This window comes from Podarcis melisellensis (genome assembly GCF_964234715.1).
Source record: "Podarcis melisellensis genome assembly, chromosome: 5".
In the NCBI taxonomy this organism is placed as follows: Eukaryota; Metazoa; Chordata; class Lepidosauria; order Squamata; family Lacertidae; genus Podarcis; species Podarcis melisellensis.
Genome location: NC_138537.1, coordinates 37,552,394 through 37,568,356, shown reverse-complemented (window position 1 = coordinate 37,568,356; position 15,963 = coordinate 37,552,394). Strand labels below are relative to the sequence as shown.

The window sequence follows — 15,963 nt, the reverse complement described above, 5'->3', positions numbered from 1 at the left end:
AGGATAAATTGACACCAAGCACATTATTGTCCTATACACAGAGATAAATAGAAGGGCAGGAGGAAACATGGGACAGCATATTGGTACAATGCATGCTAAGATCTCAAGTGAAGATCGTATGTAGTTCGTTAATACAATACAATACAATACAATACCTATACAATTTATAACATTGCATGTGCTGTGCTTAATCTGCCTCTGTTTTTATACTCCAGACAGGAAGTAAAACCAGGATGTTTATAGCGCCCAGGACAGCCTGCCCATACATGGGTATTGTGCTGTATTTGGCTTGGCGCATCACAAACTGAGCATGCCTCCAGTGATGGGTAAGGTACAGTGTGTGTGTGTGTGGGGGGGATGATTACATTCCCAAATCATTACACACCAGAAAACCATGAGAGGTTATGAGCTTTATCCACACTTTGAGATACATTATAATGACAGGCTCTCTCTAGTCGGCAGCTTCTTCCAATCCTGAGATCACTTTGGTAAGATGCCGGTGCTGTAGAGTTGCATATATGGCTGGATATAATAGTCCAGGAACTGCCACACAGGCCGCTGATATGCCTCTGTCACCGTGTGATTGGAAAGGCAGGCAGTGAGGATGAAGACGGTGACTAGCAGGACAGTCAAGACAATCACCAGCAGGACACCAGCAAAGTGCCACAAGCCTATCAAGACCCAGGTGATCTTTGTCCTGTGAAATAAGAAAAGAGAGGCCTGCAGTTTATAAAGACAACACAGGGTGTCATTGTCCTCTCTTGGTCCCAAGTGAAAATCTGCTGATGGGGCAAAATGAGCACATAAGCAGGTTCCGAAGGGTTGTCACTCAGATCAGAGAGAACTTTGGGCTTTTAATGAAGGAGAATTGACTCCAAGGGTTTTTAGGAAGTGACACTAAAAGCACCACTGTGGGGCCCTTTTGTATTATCTGAGCACATTATGATCACTGGTTTTGTAGTGCATTTAACTGGAAGAAATTCATTTTGGTTGAAAATGAAGATACATTCAAGCCAATCAAGGTTGACATTGCATTCCAAATACAGATGAGGAAAATGCAACACAAACACCATTATTTAAACATTTAATACCACAATAGCCTAAGATGAACAAGGCAATGGACCATTCGATTCCTTCCTATCTGTATGGTTCCATGGCTAGTATGTTTGATTTGAATGTGGCAGAATCATGTTCAAATCCCTGCAATAATAAAGTTCTTTGAAAGGGTTTAGACCAAGTCAGTATTCCTCACCCTAGCCTTCTTCACTGGAAGTTGGAGATGATAATTATTAAGTACTTCAGAACACACTTCAGAGATTATGAACAATATGCTTTGCTGCTTCACCCATCCATGTACCCTCCATGCCCAGTTACATGCTTGCTTGTACACATCTCCTTTTAGTTTGACGTTGTCTTTCATTTTACCTTGAATGGGCCTGATTTGTAGAAGATGCTAAGTAGCATGCCTGGGAATACCAGGTGGACAGTTATACCTATTAATTGTCAGGAGCCCATCCTACACTTGAGTAGGACCCTGGTAGAGACACATGCCTGACTGGCATGATCTCTCCCTCCTGGTCATTCGTTTGGGAGCTTCAAAAGCTTTCTTCAGCCCGAACATCACAGCAACTAATGCCAACAGACACCGGCACACTTAGGGATCTGCAGAGTCTTCGCAGCTTGCATAACAGACCTCAGCAACTCAGCATTTTGGCTAATCTACTTTATTCACATATAAACACACACGGAGCACTGCAACATGGCTCCCTCTCTCTCTAGCATCAGACAGCAAAGAGAAAAAGCACAAAGGACAATAGTCCCACTTCTCGGAACGCAGTAACACAAACATCCTGTCTCCGTCACTTCCCACTCTGTGGAGTCAAAACATACACCGTCATGTGATAGACAGCAATCCCATGACTGCAATCATGGAGCAGGAATTCTAACATTAATTACTCCACATCAGAAAATGGACAGTTTCAATATTAGACAACCATTGGAAAAAACACACATCAGTACTTCTTCCACATATCTTGATGGGTGGAAGGAAGTCATTGTTATTTATTTGCATTGTCTGCATTCATATGTACTTTTCAATGCCCTCTGTTTAGCATCTGGAGTCTCTTCTTCTCTTATTCCCTTTTGCCAGTGGTACTTTCACAGTTTTGTGGTTAATGAAGGTTTCCAAACCTGTAACAGAATCTTGCTGGGTTTGTTAAGTCCTAGCATTGTTTGGAATAGGCAGTACTGCCATGGATGAAAGGTAAAACCCACCTCTGGATTCTGTTTATTTTATGGAATTTGGTACCATAACCAGTTAATCATAGAGTTATGAAAATCCAAGCAGAAGTCTCACACAGTCTCACCATAAATAATGGGACCAACTCCCACTTCGCAAAGTAATATGACTATATGAAATATAAGCCAGAGGTTATTGCTGCAAATGTCTGCATTGTTATACATTTATGGGTGCGTGTTTTTACAAAGAGAAGGTGGTGACAAATAGTAAACATTTTCTTCACTAACCTACCACCACAAAGCTGCTTCTTCACAAATTTCTCTTCTCTTCGCATTTTTTCTTCCTGTAGTTAAAAAGAAAGTTGGAAAAAGTTACCCCTCCAACACACATACACTTGTAGTAGTAAATGAACAAGGAACTCAAAGCAGTTCATCACTTGGAGTTTTCAAGTTCTAAATTGTGTGACTCTCCAAAGTGAAGTGAGGAAAATGGAACTGGCTAGCCATGCAATTTATCTGTCGCCAGAATAGCCATGCTGCCAAATTAAAACCACAAACTTCTCCCACCATGCCAGCTGTTGTGAGGCAAGCCCAAGTTTGCACTACAGCAGTTAGAACAGCACCTATGGCTATTTTAACTGCTTGTGATGAGCAATATATAATAAGAATAGCCCTTTCTGAATCAACCTAAAGGCCTATTTAGTCCAGCACTGTGTTTTCTAAAGTGGCCAGTGAGATTCCTTACCACTGTTATTTCTCAGCCACTGGCATGCTGCCTCAAATGCTGAAGGTAGCATATAGCCACTATGTCTAGTAAAACAGCAAAAGTGCTACACCTATGCTTGGGAGGGGGGCATTATTGAAACGCAGCACAGAGGCTGAAATTGGGTCACAAACCAACAGCAAAATGACAAAACATTCCCTTGGAGTAGTGCTAAGCTCTTGTACCAGATTCAGTGCTTTGCTGCCACTGCAGAGGAGATCGTAAGATCAGGCTGATAAGCCAGAACTTGTAGGACAGTGCATTCCTCTTGGCTTTCTAACAAGAGGACTACTACAAAGCATCAGTGATGTAGGATGTGAGCTTATGATGCATTCATTGGCCACATAGCAGGCAACACACATCTCCTCCCTTTCAGAAGCTGTTAAATAGCATTCCCTCTACCTTCTCATCCAAACACAAGGGGCAACCAAGCCGCCAATGCTGCTGGCCTGACCCTGCGGGGTTCAGCTGCAATAACTGTGTCAACTTTATGTATAGCATAAAATCAAAACCTTCCTGTTTATTGATCGATGAACTAAAATTCATGCTCACAAGACTGACCAGATAGCTTTCTCTTTATTGGGTAAATCAAGATTACTGACCAGTTCAGCCCTGGCCAATTCATACATCAAGCTCTTTGGGTGAAGGTTCAAAAACTTGCCTGGCAACTTGCTCTGATGTCTGAAATAATTGAAAAAAGGTTGGATCATTAGCAGATTTTGTAGCAGCTATTCTGTCTCTCTGAATTACAGGAATGTCCTCTTTGCAGTCCCAAACAGGGCAATGCACAAATTCCTCTGGTTCCGTGAAGAAGAAAATGTTGTAAGGCATGTGAATAATCCAGATTCTGGCTCTCCCTGAGGGAGCTGGCAGCCTTCTAACCAACATTTCATGAAAGAACCATGTAATATATGACATATGGGTGTAGGAGATTTTCAATTCATCCACAATTTTAAGTGAAGTGACCTCCTTTGCTCCTCAGGGACTAATGCAGAGATCAGAACATAATTATATTTCAGATTTCACCAAATTTTACTATACAGTTATTCACTCCAATAACGTACCAATATGTATATGTTAGGATAAAATAGGTTTGGAAATACATATTTTACATTGAAATAAAATACTGTACGTGCTTGAATATTGTTTTGTGATAAAATATGAATTTATGTACACTTCTGCATTTGCATAGCTTTTATTTTGAAAAGAATTAGGAGATTAATGTGGAAACATTGATGGAATGGGTTTATGAATAAACACGTGTGAAACTGACTAGAAATGGATTGATCCTGAAGTTATTTTGACATAGCATACTACACATGATACATGCAGAGCCAGGATGTACCAAAATCCAAGAATGACTGAAGATCACATTATAAGCATAACACATCCACATTAACAGGATGGTTTGGTTATAATGGTTAAAATGTGGCAAAGGATAGATTGCCCCACCTTTTTCAGTATATATGTACATGATGATAAAACTCCCTTTAATGACTATGAATTAGAACTAAAAGATTGTTGTTCCCCTCCCAATTATTTAACAAGGCAGACAAATATATGGTGTTTGTGGTATTGGAGTTCAAGCTCAATATCTGGCCCAACATCAAATCACTGAAGGAAAAAGAAATTAAAAAGGTTTCTCTTGCAAATCTAGTGGCTAAGTGCATGCATAATAGTTTAGGATGCAAAGTAAAACACTTTCAATTTAACTCCTAATAAGTTAATGCTCTTTCAGATACAATGTAGATTCTCTGTGGGTTCTTTATGAAGCAGTTCCCTTTGACTGTGAGGACCATTGTGGAAGTGCATAATAAATGCTTCTGAAAATGAGGAATCCCTTTAATTTATGAATTTATTTCCCAGATCATGGTTGACAGTGAATCAAACTTTCAAGCAGCCATTTCATCAAACATAAAATCAATTACTGACTGCTCTGAACTGAACTGAACTCTGAAGAGCCAGATGGCTAAAAGGTAGCCAGCATGTCTGGAGAATAATAAAGAGGAAATTGGGAATAACTTTGAGAGCACTTGTATTACCACAAAGATGGCCCATAAGCAGTCTGTCTGTGGAGCCATATAGTTTCCTTTTACAAAAGGAGGAGCAGTCTCTTCTAGTTAGTTCTATGATGTCATTCTGTTTCATCAGCACAAAGCAAACTGCTGGCATTTTCCTGAGATGTATAGCGGTACCTCGAGTTACAAACGCCTCAGGTTACAAACACTTCAGGTTACAAACTCCGCTAACCTGGAAGAGTTACCTCAAGTTGAGAACTTTGCCCCAGGATGAGAACGGAAATCGTGTGCTGGGGGTGCAGCGGCAGCAAGATTAGTGAAAGCACGCTTCTAGTTAAAAACAGTTTCAGGTTAAGAACGGACCTTCAGAACGAATTAAGCTTGTAACTAGAGGTACCACTGTACACCATTGCAAGTGGAAAAAGTAGTGTGATAGAGGGACAGTCTTGAGGAGCGCTTGTGGTAATTCTGTTGTCTTTTGAGGGACAGAGAAACATAAAATAAACAAGTCCATGGCCAGGGAAAAGCAGGGTTACAGAAGAACAGAGTGCCTGGCCAGAGATAATTACATTGAGGTCATGGCCTAGCCCAATGCAGTTTAAGTCCAGACCATGTGATGTGTATGTGTGAAATTACATAGGTGGCATAAGCAATTCATGAATGAGCAGGCCAACCAGAGTGATTAAAACTTGAAAGGTGGGGTTTGAAACATATCTGGTGAAGAATGAACTATGGATCCAGATAAAAACAGAGTGATGAGTTTACTGGCCTTTGGTCCAGTAAATTGGTTTTGCATTTTGCAAAGGTTCACTTCCATCAGCATATATACCTTGGATTGCACCTTCTGGGTCAACCCCTGGCACAGCCTCATCAAATATAGCTCAGGAAAATGATATGAATCTGCTGTTTCCTTGACCGCTTGCAGTCATAAAATAACTTCAGCTATTCCTTGCTGTCTCTTTGGCTCAGTAGTATTACATATGTTACAGCTGAAAGCTGTGCTCTTCACTAGAAGAATTACCATGACTTTGATTCATCTGACATGCTTCAAGGACTGACACTGGTTGCAGAAAGGACTGAACTCAGAGAGGAGTCTTACCGAACCTTGTCTTTCGCAACAGCTGACAGCTCATCCTGCAGGCTTTTCTCTCTGTCCTGAAGAACCTGAAAACAAAATAATCAGCAAGTCCCCTTCAAGTTTCTGTTTCTTCTTCCTCCCCCCAGAGATCTCTGGTAATCCCCACAGATCAAGACCTAGAGCAATTTTGTGTACATTCAACGGGTAGCTGGTGTGCTGCCCTCCAGATGTTATGCATCTGCTTTGTTATGCACTCCTTGCTTTGACATTTTATGGCCTCTTCTCCCCAACAAGCAATGGGGAAATACTAAATCCAAATATTCAGAATTACTAAACAAAGCAGTACTTTCTGATGCATGTTTACTCATAAGTAGGGGTGGATGTGTCCATTTCAGTTCTCTCAGTTGCTCATTTTTTAACTATAAAATTCAGTTCTCCACAATTTACAGTAATTGTAATTTTTTAAAGAAAAGAACATTCTCATGAAAAATTATCAGCATTTTAGTGTGAATTTCTCCTAACAACACATTGTTCCATGTAGCTTTCACCAGTGTACACATTATTGCAAGCAATATTCCTGAAAATGATGCATTTTTGTATGCTATTTTCACTAATATATTTTATTCACACTTCCCCTAAATATATGCATTTTTGTAAACATTGGCTGGAGAACTGCATTGCAAAATTTGAATAAGTGTGAATTTCAAAAGATAATTGTGTTTTGGTTTGCGTATTGTTTTGGAAAGTGTGAGTGTGATAGATTCAGCTTTAAATACACACTGAATCAATTTTTTCCCTGCATTCCTACTCAAAAGTAAGTTGCACCATGCTCAGTTGTGGTTACTCCCTGGTAAGTGTGTTTAGTGGTGCAACCTAAATTAGGCAGCTGTTGCTTTCCTTATTCAGTTCATCAATGGTTAAGCATTTCACACAGATACCTGTATTTTCACTTTGTATTCTTGTATATACTCTTCCAGTTCCCAGATTTGGTGTTTCATCTGGAAAAGAAGAACATGCCTTTTTTCTTTTGCCCAATCCTTGTAATCCTTCTTGCCTTGGGTTTTTAGTCAGAACACTTACGATTTTTGCCTAGTATGATCATACCAATTCCAGGTGTTTCATCAATATTCAAGGGAAAGATCAGACACCACTAGGCATGGCCAAGCAGCCTGGTGTTCACCTTGAAAATCAATCTGGCCCTCTTATCTTTTAGTTTGAAAGCCTTGGGATTTGGGATTGAGCATTGAACAAGAAAGAGGGCCTGATTAATGTCAACCTTCCATTGCCTACTACCCTCCCCACCCCGCTCCAGGAAGCTCCCAACAGAATATTGAAAGCAAAATAAAACATCAAACGTTGAAAACTTCCCTAAACAGGGCTGCCTTCAGATGTCTTCTAAAAGTCAAATAGTTTTTTATCAGCTGAAGATAGGAGAAGGAAGTGATGGGTATTTCTTCTTTGGGATGATGTGGCTTCAGCCAGTTTAGTGCAGTGGTTAGAGAGTGCTGGACTAGGACCTGGGAGATGAGGGGTCAAATCCCAATCCAGCCATCAAGTTTACTGGGTGTAATTGGGACACTCGCTGTCTCTCAACCTAACCTACATCACAAGATTGTTATCGCTAAAGATAAGTTTTATTTGCATAAAAAGTAATGTTGGTATGCACTGAAGTTTGAAAAACTAATTTAAAATTTGCATTTGCAAAGTAGAGAAGTCTGCATTAGGGAGAAGGTTTCACTCTGGCAAATGTGCCAGAAAAGGTTGGATGTTTTCCGTTCAGCCTTTATGCTAACTGATGACTCATCACTGGAAAGCCAAGCAGAGAGCTCTCACAGCAGGAAGATGAAACATGAAAACTCAGTGTCTTAGTCCATTGATGGAGACAGCAGCCACAGCAGCGGCTAATCTCTGCAGGGATGAAGAAGCAAGTTGCTGTGGATCTCTCTCTGGGACCAGATAGAGGAAAGTATATCAAACAGTATTAAGGACTAAAAAGAAGACGGGAATGCATTGCTCGCTGTTAAAAAGCAACATTTTACTTATTTTATTATTTACTTATTTAATTTGTTTACCGCCCCTCATCCAAAGATCTCAGGGTGGTTCACAACATAAAAATTCAAAATGAGAGCACAAAATACATAATAAAAACAAAAACGTACACCAAATAACTCCCCTCCCATAAACACATTTGAAAGGACATAGAATGTTAATCAGATGATAATCACAGGGTTCAGGTCAGTTCATATGGGGAAAAGCGGTCCTTGAGGTATTATTTTGTATCTTATCTTGTTTATCTGTAACCATTTTAAAACTGTTTCCAGGGAAGCCTTGAAACATTTTTCTACTTTGCACATGGGTTCAGGTCAGGGATTCCATTTGTAGCAACTGTAACAGTTATGCAGATAATATGGGGAGGGGAAAACCTACCTTGGACCCCTTGGAGGAGAGGTGGAATGCAGGAAAATAAATAATAAATAAACCCACGGGCAAAATTGTGTCTGTTACAGCCTAATTGATTTCAACGGGAGGGTTAGCCCAAAGCAACGGAACCCAGAACTGCTTAACTTTGGCTCGGCCTGTCTCCTATGTATATGATAATTAAGTTTACCTTTGTAAAAACTTCATCCTCCTCACCGCAGGTCAGTTTGCATTCCTGGAGCTCTCTCTAATTAAAAATAAATATATAAATTTTCAGTTGGCAACATCTCTGAAGCAAACACATGTAAAACTTTTATTTTCCACTCTGGCCAAGAGATTCAATCCTCAGTGAAAGGAAATGGTTGCCTTCCAAGAGAACATGTCAATGTTGCTTGTACCGGAGACCTTCTCAACAGATTGTGCCTCACATTGGAAATCCTTGTGAGTGCCAATATATAGCAAAGTATACACATTTATATATCTTTACTTTAGGTGAAGTCATTTTAAAGTATTCACGTTGAACTAAAAAGCTGATGGACACTAACCGAGCAATCCAAACCCTCTTTATGTCCTACTGAGTTTGGGTTGGGTAGAGGTGTCTCTATGCCCAGCTCTGCAGGATAAGCTGGACTTCCACCAGCCGATGATGACCGAGTGACCCAAGAGTCACTTCACTGGTGCAGCACTTCCACCTGCTAGATAGCAGTGAAGTCAGTGGAATTCTCATTAGTAGTAACCAGCAAAAGCCCCAAAGTGGGGTAGAGAGGGGCTGTGCAGGCACGGGATCTTTTGGATTCGAAGCCAGTCTCGCTACCATCACACAATGGCATTGGATTCAATCTGGGCTTCATCTTTGTGACAGCTGTAGGCTGGCCCAGTGATCTTCTACACATACACACCACCTTCCAACTTGGCCACCATGAACCACAGAGGTGCATATGTGGCTGTGGTCTCACAGCCCTGTGGTCGAGGGGAGAGGTTTGGATTGCATCCTCAAAATCTTCCAAATCCCCCGTGGCACAAAATGAAAATGACTTGATGATATTTTGGACTGCCATCTTTTTCAACTGGCCCCCCTGTATCTGTCATACCCAGGTGCTAGCGTGCAGAGCCAGAAGACTTTAGCATAGTGCAGCAAAAGAACTTCATCTATTTGGAGTTCCACATAAACAGGAAATGCAGAGGTGACCAAAACAGGGATGTGTGAAATCTTCTCGTTTCCCCCATATATGCCACCTTCACAAATACTGCTATCTCCTTTTCTCAATTGCCCATGTATTGTCCCCCATGTATTTTGTATTAATTCCAGTGGACACTCCTTTTAACCTTCCTCCTCCAACCTTACTTTACTACTGTGGTTCTATAATCTTACTCACTTTTAGCTTGTTGACATGGCAGCAGAGCTGCAGGTAACTCTGCTGGTTGATCTTCATCGATGCAGTCAATGCTGAGCTCTGGTTTGGGGCACAAAACACACAAATATTCAGATTCAGTCTCACCAATATGCACTGGCCAGCCCAAACCTTCTTTGCTATTCTGTTACAACCTCAGTGTTTAGAGGGCAAATCAGAGATGACCCTGGTGATCCTAATAAAGGACCTTCCTTCCTTCCTTCCTTCCTTCCTTCCTTCCTTCCTTCCACTAATTAGTGGTATTTTCTCTCAGTTGAGTTAATAGGAGTTTCAAGATGGGGAGGAAGGAGTTTCAATGGGGCAATGTCATGGGAGGAACAGGTAAAACCCCCTCACTTAGGCCACATCCATCAACTTCCAGGAAGTCAGGTAAGGGCATTTGCTAAATGGAGGAGTCTGGTTTGCATGTGGAATGGGCCATGTTCAATCCTTGGCATCACCAGGTAAGGCTGGGAGAGGCCTCTGCCTGGAACCCTGGAGAGCTGTGGACATCAGTGAAGGCAATACTAAGTTAGGTTGGCCAAAGATCTGATTTGGTGCAAGGGAGTGTCCTGTGTCCCTAAGTCCCAGTGGGGGTGCTTGTAAGCAAAACAAAAGCAATGGGAAATCACCATCATGGATCTGCTTTGTCATTTTTGGCTTTGCTTTAGACATTTGTTTCAGAACGACTGAGTGGAACAATGTCTATCAAATAACACTAATGTTTATTCCAGTAGAAATTAAAGAGTAACTGCAAAGCTATGCAGTGAAAAGGACTGCAGTCTGTCAAAGCCTAGAGCTTCAAGCATAACATTGACTTCTACAACAAGTGAGCATACAATGGAGATATTCAGATATGCATGCTGTTTCATGCCTACTTTAAAAAGGCTTTGGTGCTGCCAACACAGGCATACAACAAAGAAAGATGAGCACCAGGGAGATAATAGATGTATTACATTTATTTTTTTTTAAAAACGGGATTCTTTTGACATGACTGAACGAACACTAATGCAACAGCATCCATTTCCATTTCATTTCAGAGTGGAAATCTGATGCAGTTATTCAGGACCAGCATAACACGAAGACTGGTTCATGCACCCAAACTGGCATGTTGAGAATGTGGGTTGGGTGGGCCCATGCAGAGCTGACAATAGCAACTGTGCAAATCAGTAGTGGTCAGTGGGGAGAAGCAGCATCATTTAGCTGACCTCCTGTCACCAATTTCACTGTGCTTTACCAGGCTGGCGCAGGGCAGAAAGGCAGCTTGGTGTAAACACACCAGCATGGCACAAACACATCCAGTGTTCCTTCTGGTGCATTTGCACCATGCCAGCTCCTGCACTGCCTTGCCCATCTCCCTCCCAGGAAGCTCAGCAATGCTAGTGACAGATCAGGTGAGCATCACCGCCCCACCCAACCACTACAGGTGTGAATACTTCATCAGAAATCCAGCCCACTACTCAACCAGTGTTTATTTTTTCCATCTCTCGACTCACTTTCAGTGGCTTGACGTTGATGAGGTGATTGTGAATTATACACTTGCAGCACATTCACAAACATGGGGAAAGATAGGACACGGTCACATATGGAATTCAGAGAAAGCCTATCTGATTATTGGTGTACCTTCTCAGAAAGCATGAAGATCCTCAAGTGTAAATTTTCATTATCCTTCTCCTGTGAGGGTAAGAAATTGCCACAGTTAGTTGCAAAGATTGATATATACCCGACTCTTTGGGCTGCAGCTGAAGGGATGCAACAATTCATTACAAATTAAAGAAAACCCTCAGGAAAGTGTCACACACAACTCAAAGTCCTAACTCTCCAATTCTAAGTTCTAGGACTGCTGAATTTGATTGGGCTGATGCAGAATGGTTTCCTGTGCTGTGCTAGCCCAGGCAGATGCCATAACAACAGCAAGTGTCGTCTGCTGCAGTCCTCCCTCTTTCCTGTTTTGTAGTGGTGTGGGGAAACACCAGAGGATCCACATGATAAATAGCTGTTCACAGATGGCAATATGGAAAGCCTCCAGGCGATTGCTTTTGCAATCTCCTTATTTGTAGGGAATGAGCCTCCCATTCACAAGGCTCTCCCTCAGATTTGTGTAAGTTATTCTTTGCACAGCAGATGAAACATGATGAATACAAATAGGTCTATACCTGGTGAGGCCTATAGAATGGAATCTATATTAACTGAAGTATTCATGCTATAGAAATACACAAGATTTTCGTTTGCCACCTACATTGTAGGACAGCCTTGACCAAGGTGGTGCCTTACAGATGTTTTGGACTACAACACCCCAAAGCCACACGGAAGTATGAGTTGTAGTCTATAACATCTGAAAGTCATCAGCTTGGTGAAGGCTGTAGATGGAGGCTATTGACTCCACAGAAAATACCATACTAGTAAATGTCCAAAATCAATACAGTTTTTCTTTTTAAAAAATGATTATGGAATAATATCACCAGACAGTGTTCACCTAGCCAACAAATCTTTGGGTTTTGTTGTTTTAATGATGACATGCAGTGTGTTTGCGTGTGTGCGTGTGCGCGCGCACACACACACACATACACACACTCTTTAAACTCTGATCAGGAAGATTTATTTTGCCTACCAGCTTTTTAAGATACTGCTCCTCTAAAGATGCTGTTACAGTCTCTTCTTCCTGATTTTTCTTTGTGGCTTCAATCTCAGTTTCTAAATAGGTTATTTTCTCTTCAGCTTGCTTTATCCTGTATATGGTTGAGGTAATGATGATGATAGTGTTGATAATAATAATAATAATAATAATAATAATAATAACAACAATAATAATAATAATTCAAAGACTTGTACCCCCCTTGTACCCTTGTACTGCCGCAAATAAGACCATCAAGGCAGCTAACTATCACAGTAAACCACTGATGAATAGAGAAGTATACAAATTACTTAAATAAGAATAACATCTAAAATAGCAACAATGTTGCACCATCCAAAAAAATTTAAGTACAGGGGAAACTAAGAGTTAAGCTTATTTTAGAAAGTGCTTTAATCAATTGCTCATCTGAGCAACGGCAGCAGTTTTGCTTCTCCGGGAAAGGCAGAAATGGGGAGGGACATCATCCAACTGTCCCAAGTCAGGGGGCTCCAAAGCCCAGGTGCCACCACTGAGAAGGCCCTCTCTCACCTGCCATATTGCCATCAGCTCAGTGTAGGGCATAGAGCAGCTCTTCACTAGACAGTCAGAACATGAAGGTTGGGTCACATGGGGGAAAGCCATGGGGGGTGGGAATTATTATCCTTCAGATAATACTAGTGCAAAAGCCCACCTCACATTCTTTTGACTGTAATTTGTTTGAAATGGATTTTCATATTGTATTTTAAAATGTGAAAGGTAGGTAAGGCATCAAATAAATAAATAGAACAACAAGAACATTTAGGGCTTTTATGGTCAAAGCCAACCTTTTGAATTGTCCCTGGAAACAAATCCAGAGCCAATGAAGTGGTATAGGGCAAATAAGAACATAATATCAGGCCAATGACCCATCTAGTCCAGCATCCAGTGGCCAACCAGATGCCTGTGGGAAACCTGCAAGTAGGACATGGGCACAAGAGCCCTTTCCCCTCCCACAGCTTCCAGCAATGGGTATTCAGAAGGCTAACTACCTCCAACCATCAGAATGAACTGAGAACTGGAATCGTGTCAACATTCTAGCTCCTGCAGCTGTTTTTGCACCAAATGAAGCTCCCAGACACTTTTCAAGGGAAGGCAGTGTTGGGCGAGAACCAAAATGCTTGCCCTCCAAAGCATGTGTCCCCCTTGAGTGTTTAGTGCCTGCTATCTCGTTCCCCTCCTCCAAGGAAAATAAAAGACTTAAACTGGGAAAGGGGGAGTACATACATAGCAGCCACCAGAGGAGGGTTGCTCCTGCAACCTGCATCAAGAAATGATGCAAGAGCATCTTTTCCCAATGGGGATGATGGGGCAAGATGCTCAAGTGTGACATTTCCCACTCGAGTGGACCATTGGGCTCTCTCACCATCACTGGGACCCATATACAGTAACTACACTACGATGATATCAGTGTTGGGAGGGCAGCTCTTTCCCACCACAGAGGCCATTGCTGGATGCAGTCCAGATGTGTGTGACAGGACCTGACTTTTCCAGAGGAGAGTCCACCACCTGGTTAACCAGGAGAAAACACCAACAACCATCAGAATTGTCCTCATCACATCACTGTGGTTTTATAGCATGCAACTGATTTTTGTGAAGTTTTCAGAGAAAACTTGGTAAGGTTCAAACCTTCGGAAAAATAACCCAAACTGGAATCAGCCATTCAATCAACACCCCATTGATTATTGACACGTGCCTTTTGAGCTCAGCTTTCATGTTCTTCATAGCTCCTTGCAAATCCAAAATATTTGCCTTGATGTTGTTCCCTTCCGTAATGAGGCAGTTAATTTGTTCTCTCAACCATATATTTGTATGCCTGGACTGGAAGATGGAGGCTCCTTTTGCTGCTATCCAACTGTCCCTAGTTGGGATATTAAAAGATAATATGCAGTACCTTACTTATTGCAAACTTGGGATACAAGAAGAAAATGTGTTCAAGTTAAAGTGGAAGACCTACAGAAGCATTTCCATTTGTGCAATGGGGCTTTTCTCTCACCTTGCACACCCTTGAAATTGGCTCAGCATGGGTCAGTGTGTCTGGAGAATCTCCAGATGTTGAATTCTGACCATTAACACATGCAGATGTATACAAATACTCCTCTTTTTTGGGTGATGTGTGAGTTGCCACCCTGTTTCATGCTCCCCTCCCGGCTGACCCCACTTCCCTTAACTTAAGAACACTTACCTGGCATTTTTGGTTCCTATGTTGACAGCTGTAAAGGCTTCAGAAATCTGCTGGCAGAAATAACATTCTTTTAGAATTTTTGTTTAACTTCCAGAAGCAAAATAATTGCACATAATACTTACTGCAGACAGTTTTTCTTGTAGCATTGTTGTCCAGAGTTCACTGTTGATATTTTTCAGCTCAATCTTTTTTTCAGATGACCTCAGTAGTTTGTTACCATGAGCCCCCAAAAGAGCCAAAATATGCCTTGCACATTATTTTTGTCATTAACAGAATGATAATGTCAGTTACAGAGTCTTGTTTTTCTCGTTTCCTTTACAGTGGTACCTCGTGTTATGTATCATCCCCCTTACAAATGCTGCAGGTTACGCGCTCCGCTAACCTGGAAGTAGATGCCCCTTGCTGTGACCTTTGCCTCAGGATGAGAACCGAAATCACTCTCCGGCGGTATGACAGCAGTGGGAGGTGCCATTAGAGAAGTGCGCCTCATGTTACGAGTGGTTTCCTGTTACTAATGGACCTCCGGAACGGATTAAATATGTAACATGAGGTACCACTGTATTTTGTAACCAGTTATGTAAATCTGAAATTCAGTTGTTTTCATTTAGAGGCACCTCTTAATCCAAGGCCCTAAATGGTAGCTTACTTAGCTTAGAGGTCTACCTACAGGGACTGCTATCATAGCTTCAACGTAAGCTATAAGCCAAGTGGGTTTTCCTGTTGCTTTACACAAAGAGTGGCACACAGCAGCAGTTGAAGAAGCAGAAACTTCCCTGATCACAACAACCATCACCACCACCCAGTTCTTGGAGGGGTCCTGCTTAGCCTACTTTGAGAAAGGAAAGCAGAGTTTCCTCTCTCACAATCCACTAACTTGGAACCTTCTGCATGCAAATCAGATGTCCACCACTGAGCTGCGACGCTTCCCCCAAAGGGCTCACTTGCAACAATGTCTGTGGATTACACACAGTGCCATGCTCCATCACAACTACAGTTATTATAGAGCTTCAGAACTATAAGCAGCCATGCAGAGACCCACTCTTGCTCATCAACATTACCTTTGCTTCACTCATGTCATTCTCTGCCAAGAAATATATTCAGATATGTCTAATTTGATTTGCCCTGTAGCCTAGCCGAGTCCATGCATAGCCTATCTGTGTTGTGTGCTCTGTGTGTCTGTGTGACTATCTCTGGGTAGTGTCCCTGCAGCCTCTGATGTCAC

General features: G+C 41.7%; 1 protein-coding gene across 3 annotated transcripts; it reads right to left on the bottom strand.

Moving 5' to 3' along the window:
- Nucleotides 1-395: 395 nt before the first annotated feature.
- On the bottom strand, nt 396-15,939 carry LOC309370803 (uncharacterized protein). 3 transcript variants are annotated; one of them, XM_081912903.1, is made up of 12 exons: nt 15,800-15,939; nt 14,742-14,788; nt 14,253-14,417; nt 12,518-12,635; nt 11,530-11,580; nt 9,892-9,969; nt 8,706-8,762; nt 7,036-7,095; nt 6,119-6,183; nt 3,604-3,682; nt 2,527-2,582; nt 396-697 (listed from the first exon to the last, which is right to left on the bottom strand). In XM_081912903.1, the coding sequence occupies exons 1-12, from the start codon at nt 15,812-15,814 to the stop codon at nt 481-483; spliced, it is 1,008 nt and encodes a 335-aa protein (XP_081769029.1). In that variant the 5' UTR covers nt 15,815-15,939; the 3' UTR covers nt 396-480. The 3 variants fall into 3 exon arrangements, with proteins under 3 accessions (XP_081769029.1, XP_081769030.1, XP_081769031.1); XM_081912904.1 differs by having other exon boundaries at nt 2,531-2,578; nt 3,659-3,682; XM_081912905.1 differs by having other exon boundaries at nt 533-697; nt 2,531-2,582.
- Nucleotides 15,940-15,963: the final 24 nt, after the last annotated feature.